At 46.5% G+C, this 7500-nt stretch overlaps 1 protein-coding gene across 1 annotated transcript in view; it reads left to right on the top strand.

The window, feature by feature from the left end:
* The window catches only part of sema3e (sema domain, immunoglobulin domain (Ig), short basic domain, secreted, (semaphorin) 3E), a 45215-nt gene that overhangs the window by 29141 nt on the left and 8574 nt on the right, over positions 1-7500 (top strand). The window contains exons 7-12 of the mRNA XM_048257847.1: positions 2463-2605; positions 2847-2961; positions 4296-4365; positions 4629-4773; positions 6143-6365; positions 7296-7387. Of these exons, the coding sequence (XP_048113804.1) occupies positions 2463-2605; positions 2847-2961; positions 4296-4365; positions 4629-4773; positions 6143-6365; positions 7296-7387 (788 nt within the window). The remainder of the gene's footprint in view (positions 1-2462; positions 2606-2846; positions 2962-4295; positions 4366-4628; positions 4774-6142; positions 6366-7295; positions 7388-7500) is intronic.

Below are 7500 nucleotides of genomic sequence, written 5' to 3'. Positions count from 1 at the left end.
ATCACTTCCCCAGACCGGCCCGCAGTGAGAGTGCACAGAACGTGCGGCAGCGGAGCGGCAGATGGAGGAGAATCATTGCAGCATCAGAGCGCACTCAGCAGCATGGAAACAGCAGCACTACAGAGGAGACAGATGACTCAAGCGCCCCCTTTACACAAACACACAAACACACACACACACATACACACACATACACGCACACACACACACGCACACGCACAGACACACACACAGACACACACACACACACACACACACACACACACACACACACACACACACACACACTCTATCTCGCTTTCTTTCGCAAAAACACCCATTTTACAAACACCAATTTCAGTTCCACTGCACTACACACCCATGTGCCTTCCTCCCTCCACCACCACACACACACACACACACACTCTCACAGTCCTTTCCCCAACAACACTCATTTCCACTGCGCCAGTCATTCCATTCTCATCCACTTCCCCCAACTAAAACATTTACTCTGCACAACGCGGCCCTTCCATCAGGGCACAGAGCCAGCTACAGAGAGGCACAGAGCAAAGTGGCCCAATGCGCGAACAATCCAGCTCGCTCTCACAGTCTGAGTGTGAGCTGAAACAGCTCAAACTGCAGTCCATTTGCAATCATGTTCACACACATGCTCTCCGGACAGATACAGTATATACAGATATGTAGGTTATACATGCACGCACACACAGACACACACACACACACACACACACACACACACACACACACACATACACACACACACACACACAAACACACAAACACACACACACACACACACACACACATACATAGATGCACCTACACACTCTCTACCCTGAGCCATCCTGGACCCTAATCAATCAGTTCCACCAAAGATGGCGAGGCTGCGTGTGGGAGTGCAGAGATGAGGGGAGCAGGTGGAGGCCGGTGCTGTGCTGTGCTGTGCTGTGCTGTGCTGTGCTGTGCTGTGCTGTGCTGTGCTGCGCTGCGCTGTGCTGTGCTGTGCTGTGCTGTGCTGTGCTGTGCTGTGCTGGGCTGTGCTGTGCTGGCCCATGAGGTGATGGTCGCCTCTCTCCCACTGTGCACCTCTCCAGGTCCTCCTCCATCATACATCCTGCCCCTTCTCACAAGCATACACAAGGTCCATTTCATTTACGCTTCGCTGCGCTATCAACACAGTGCCCACTGACAGTAATGCCTTTTCCATGCGTGTGTGTGGGTGTGTGTGTGTGTGTGTGTGTGTGTGGGATGGTGGGGGTGTGACAGGAGGAACATGCTGTGTACCCTTTAGTTTTCATGGGTTACTAGGGAGGGTAAAGTGTGTGTGTGTGTGTGTGTGTGTGTGTGTGTGTGTGTGTGTGTGTGTGTGTGTGTGTGTGTGTGTGTGTGTGTGTGTCCAAACAACAGTGTATCCAAGAGAAAGCAAGACTGGGGATGTATGGTTTGAGCTAGACGGTCAGGGGGCTCTGTTAAACATGTCTGCCCCATTAATCATTAGCGGGAGCAGAGAGGCATCCCAGACAGGAGCCATCCATCTCCGCTTGCAACAGCTGACAGAACCAATCAAAGCCAGTCAGTTTCAGCCCAAGCCAGACGGACCAGACGTTTCATCTGGGACCGAGGAGGCTTCACGTGCAACAGGAGTCCAGATTTAAGATGTCAAAGCAATGGTGCAGAGGTGTCAGCTAGTAAAGTCACACCTGTATGTGTGTCTGTGTGTGAGTGTGTGTTTAATAGATTAGTAGTACATCATTGTGTTTGTGTGTGTGTTTGAGTGTGTGTGTGTGCATGTATGTGTAGATGTATGAAGTGCAAATGTGTGTGTGTGTGTGTGTTTGAGTGTGTGTGTGTGTGTGTGTGTGAAGCAGTGATATATACTGTATGAATGTGTTAAATATTGGGATGTTTGGGCAGGGGCTTATACTGTAGATGTGATAAAAAGGTGTTAACAACTCTCCCACCACATCCTCCCCATGCAGGCAATGTAACTAGGTGTTAATGAGCTCATCTTTGATCGACTGCTCTGTTCCTGGCAGCAGTGGGAGTTTTCAGTGCTGTGTGTGTGTGTGTGTGTGTGTGTGTGTGTGTGTGTGTGTGTGTGTGTGTGTGTGTGTGTGTGTGTTTGAGTGTGAGTGTCTCATGGACTATTATTTAAAGACATAATGATTCATTCAAAGGACTATCTAATACATGGACGACATCCAATTTAAACAACTCCCCCAAGCCACATGATGCATAGCCCAAGCAGACAGGATGTTAAATAAGACTTATTATTTATCTTTGTGTGTGTGTGTGTGTGTGTGTGTGTGTGTGTGTGTGTGTGTGTGTGTGGAGTGTGGTGTGTGGATCCCTTTGTGTGTGTGTGTGTGTGTGTGTGTGTGTGTGTGTGTGTGTGTGTGTGTGTGTGTGTGTGTGTGTGTGTGTGTGTGTGTCTGTGTGTGTGATCTTTTGTATCCTCTCAGAACCAAAATTTGTTGGCTCAGCCGTGATTCCCGACAATGATGACCCGGCCGATGATAAGGTGTACTTCTTCTTCACGGAGCGTGTGTCGGACATGGAGGGAGGGGGCAAGGCTGTGCACACACGAGTGGCCCGCGTCTGTGCTGTGAGTACAGCAGTGGGGGAGAGGGACAGCAAACACTTCCATCGTAGCCAGGAAACAAGCGCTAGCATCAATTATTTACTACTCTCCACACTGCCCCACAGTTGATAGTGATTGTCCATCCTCATTCTCTCCCTCCAACTATCTGTCTTCCGTTGTCTCTCATTCTCTCCCTGTCTTTGTCTCTCTATCTTTCTATCTACCTCTTTCTTTCTTTCTTTCTTTCTTTCTTTCTTTCTTTCAGAATGATGAAGGGGGTCAGAGGATGCAGGTGAAAAGGTGGAGCTCTTTCCTGAAGACCCGTCTCATCTGTTCTGTCTCAGGACCCAACGGCATTGACACTCACTTCGACGAGCTTGGTAATAAGATGTAAAGCAGAGAATATTCACATGCCCCCCCCCTCCCAATAAATACCTCACCAAAACTATCAAACTGAACTCAAACTATCAAACTGAGAGCTTCTCACGTCCCCACTAAACACAAGCTACATATGAAATTTGACACATGAAGTCAGTAATACTGCATATTTGAACAGCACATCTGGCAGTGAGTGGATTTAAATGCAAATGAAATGTATACACCAAGGCAACAAACTAACAGCAGACCAAGCAAGCCAGAAGCAGAAATTGTTTGATCTAGAGTGCAGTAAATTCACTGAGACTGCCATTGCTTCTGAACCAAGTAAATATATTTACTGTTTCTTCTAGCTATCTATTAATTTATTTAAAGACAAGACTTGATTTGTAGACATAGAGCAAAATATGGAAAATCCATCAAGTGGAAAGGTTGGGAGAAAAAAAATCAGAAAACTTCCATACCAGCCTGTAGTTGGAACTAGCAAGGCCCTTCAATGTTAAAGAGTCAAAAGTCCCCTGACACTCATTCAGTTGGCTGTGCACAATCCACCTCCCACCCTCATGCAGAATGCATTGCAATACACCTCCCACCCTCATGCAGAAGGGTGTGTGTGTGTGTGTGTGTGTCTATGTGTGTGTGTGTGTGTGTGTGTGTGTGTGTCTGTGGGTGGTGAAATATGGAGCAGGGAAGGGGATCACAGGCACCACTTGCGGAGCTGCTGTCACACACAGGGTCGACCCTGCAGAACAGAATGGGAATGCAGATGCAGAGGCCTCTCCTAGGCTCTCTCTCTCTGTCTCTCTCTCTGTCTCTGTCTCTCTCCCTCTGTCTCTCTCTCTGTCTCTCTCTCTGTCTCTGTCTCTCTCCCTCTGTCTCTCTCTCTCTCTCTCTCTCTCTGTCTTTCTCTCTCTCTCTACTACCAGGAGATGCTGCAATGCCGCCCACCTCCATTCTGCACCTCCCTGCTCCTCCAGGGCTCCTACTTCAAGGCTCTGCCACCGAGCTCCTCGATCCCCCTTGTTGTTTTCCTCAGAGCAACTCTCTGGGTGCTCTTCTCTTTGTTGTTTTGTGAATAGCACACATGGGCTTTTTTGGCAACAAGTCCCTCAGTGTGTACAAAGAAGCTTTTTACTAGCTACTAGGGATTTGATCTAGGCACTTTAACGATACAAAGAGTTTTTTTTTTAAAGGTGGTTGAGATCTAGTGAGCTAATGTGCTTTTATGCTTCTTGTGTGCATGGGCGTGTGTGTGTGTGTGTGTGTGTGTGTGTGTGTGTGTGTGTGTGTGTGTGTGTGTGCGTGTGTGTCTGCGTTCGTGTGTGTGTGTATTTTACAGAGGATGTATTTGTTATGAAGAAAAAAGACGACAAGAATCCAGAGATTTTTGGACTGTTCAGTACCACAAGGTCAGCAGAAAGCGAAATTGTTAAACCATATGTATCTACAAGTAACAGTTAATACTTTTTTACACACGCATGGGCTTACATTTTTTACTGTACCATAAATATGTCATGGAGGTTATTTACATCCCTGTTTCACCCGTCACATCTCTTCCTATCCTTTTTCCCCCTCACTCCCTCCCTGTGTCTCCCTCTCATCCTCTCTCTCATCCTCCTCTTCTTCTTCTCTCTCTCTCTCTCTCTCTCTCTCTCTCTCTCTCTCCTGTTAGTAATGTGTTTAAGGGCTATGCGGTGTGCGTGTACAGTATGGACGACATCCGGGCAGCATTCAACGGACCCTTCGCCCACCGGGAGCAGGCCGGACACCACTGGACCATGTACGAGGGCAGGGTGCCTTTCCCCCGGCCCGGGTCGGTGAGTCTGCTCTGCAGTCTGTCTCATAAGCAGGAGACACAGCTATTGATTGTGCAGCTAAGAGACAGCCCTTTCCACTGATAGATCGATCTTAGCCGAGGCAATGGCCCCTCATCACCTTTCTCTCCATCATGTTTCTCCACCTCAATGCAGAACATTGCCTTGTTTTCAGCCTTGTAGAAATGCCTTTATTTACTGAGCCAGCTTTGATATCTGATATTCTTGTATGCATTGCTTGCTCCAAAGATTAGAAATGCAATTAATCAGAGTTCTTCAGAGTTGACATTATCTTCAGATTTTGCACAAAATTGCTTTCTGTTCAGAAAATGCTGCATATGATTAGGAACTGATAATGAAATTGTAGGGATATTAGTATGATGACATCAATTCGAGTCACGCTCAAATGAACATACTTTTCCAGTAGTAATTAAAATGCATTAAATGTAAATTTAGTGGTGTGATGTAGACATTCAGCAGATGCTCACTTTGTTTTGCGAGGCTACCAGGATCCTGGATCCTTTTTCAGTTCTCATTGATTGGATCGCTAGCATTAACGTCTGAGTCTATTTTTGCCCAGTATGGCTCTTGTGGAGCAAAGCACTGCATGCCGAGAAAACAACAGAGTGATTTTTCTTTTCTTCAACCTCGTGTCCCCACTTGGCTCACTCTGGTCCACAGCAGACCTGATTATGCTCGCCTCAGGATCCTTTCTTGTTAATCCAGGCAAAGATCAGGCTTTCATGTCTCTTTTCGTTCTCTCTCTCAACTTACACAATCAACATGATGATTATCTGATCTTTCTGGCATCGCAGCCCCATGGACATAATTACCTAGGCCTGGGCTGGGTAGGGGTGGGGGGAATTTCACTCTTGCATGGTTATTCCTCTCTGTGCTTGTCTCATAGTTAATGCTCTTTTGCACTGCGGCGATGTCATTTGGAATATAATAAATAAGTGTCTACCAGACCTGTGTCAGCTGACCTTTTCTCAGAGTGCACCAGAACTTTGTCCAACAGCGGTGAAATTATCATTTTGTGCAGCAGACCAGGAGCCAGAGCGGCCCTGCTGCGCTTTCAACAACCCCCTTGTGCAAATTTGTTGAAAACAGAAATAAAAATGTTGATAAGCTTGCTCTTTTTCAGGAAAACTGCAAAACTGAAACAGAATAGAATATATTTTACTGTTCACGCATTAATGTTGTTGTGCATCTCCTTTCTCTCTCTCTCTGTCTCTCTCTCTCTCTCTCTCTCTCTCTCTCTCTCCCTCTCTTGCTCCCCCCTTTCGCTCTCCCTCTCTCTCTCTCTTTCTCCCTCTGTCTCTATCTCTCTCTCTCTCTCTCCCTCTCTCTCTCTCACTCTCTCTTTTTCCAGTGTGCCAGTAAAATAAATGGTGGGCAGTATTCCAGCTCCAAGGACTTTCCAGATGAAGTCCTGCGTTTTGTGCGCACGCACCCACTGATGTTCAACGCGGTACGGCCCCGCCAACACCGGCCCATCCTGCTGGAGACGGGTGGCGGACGCAACTTCACCCAGCTGGCCGTGGACCACGTGGAGGCAGAGGATGGACACTACAATGTGCTCTACATTGGCACTGGTCAGCTTTATATGCACTCACTCAATACATAAACTCACACATGTAAGCACTTACTCTCCTACACACATTCAGACTCTTCCTCTCTCTCTCTCTCTCTCTCTCTCTCTCTCTCTCTCTCTCTCTCTCTCTCTATTCTAATCACTAGTTCCTTCTCCAGCTTACACTAACCCAAATTAGCCGTGGCTATCATCTTTTTTTAAACCTCTCCTTCACCAGAATCAACCAAATCACCAAAATCAACACCTCCTCTACGCCTTTTAAGCTACACACACACACACACACACACACACACACACACACACACACACACACACACACACACACACACACACACACACACACACACACACACACACGCGCGCACACATACACACACACACACACATACTGTACACACACACACACACACACACACACACACACATTAGCATATTTGAATAAATATATAGGATGCAGACAAATAAAACACATGCACATATATAAATGAACATATGTACATGAAATAATGCAAATAATGAGTGAAAATGCATAAAAAATATAAACATGTTAACATTCATCTGCACGAAACACAGTCTCCATACTCTCAGCCTTCCCTGAAATGCTTATAATTGAACATGACCACAAGCTCAGATCTCTGATGAAGTCAAAAGGGGCCACTTTCACAAAGCTTTTAATTAAGCTTGCCATTACTTCACACACGTTTTTGTTTTTTTTGTTTTTCCGTTTGTTCTTATTCACAATAACAGTCCAGCTGCTTATCAGCTTTCCACAGGCCTACAGGCAGACTCTCTAAAAGCAGAGAGGTCACAACAATCAAAAACATCAAAAACACACAGAGAGGCGCTGGACAATCCTCATCAGTGTGGGTTAATTACAATGACAGGCAGGGGGAAAAAAACTCTTACGCCTCCCCTTACTCCCATTCTGCAGATAAATCTGTTGTGCTGAAATACATCACTATCTACAACAAAGAGTCGGACACCATGGAGGAGGTGCTTCTGGAAGAGCTGCAAGTGTTTAAAGTAAGTGCTGCAAAATGCGGTGGTGTCCTGTGCCTATTTCGCGCCTGGCTTAATGATAGCACTTTCAGCCAGATGGCCACAGCATACACTGATTGAGCATTTACAGGAAGACG

This window comes from Alosa alosa, chromosome 11, assembly GCF_017589495.1.
Source record: "Alosa alosa isolate M-15738 ecotype Scorff River chromosome 11, AALO_Geno_1.1, whole genome shotgun sequence".
Lineage (NCBI taxonomy): Eukaryota > Metazoa > Chordata > Actinopteri > Clupeiformes > Clupeidae > Alosa > Alosa alosa.
This window is presented reverse-complemented; position numbering and strand designations above follow the sequence as displayed.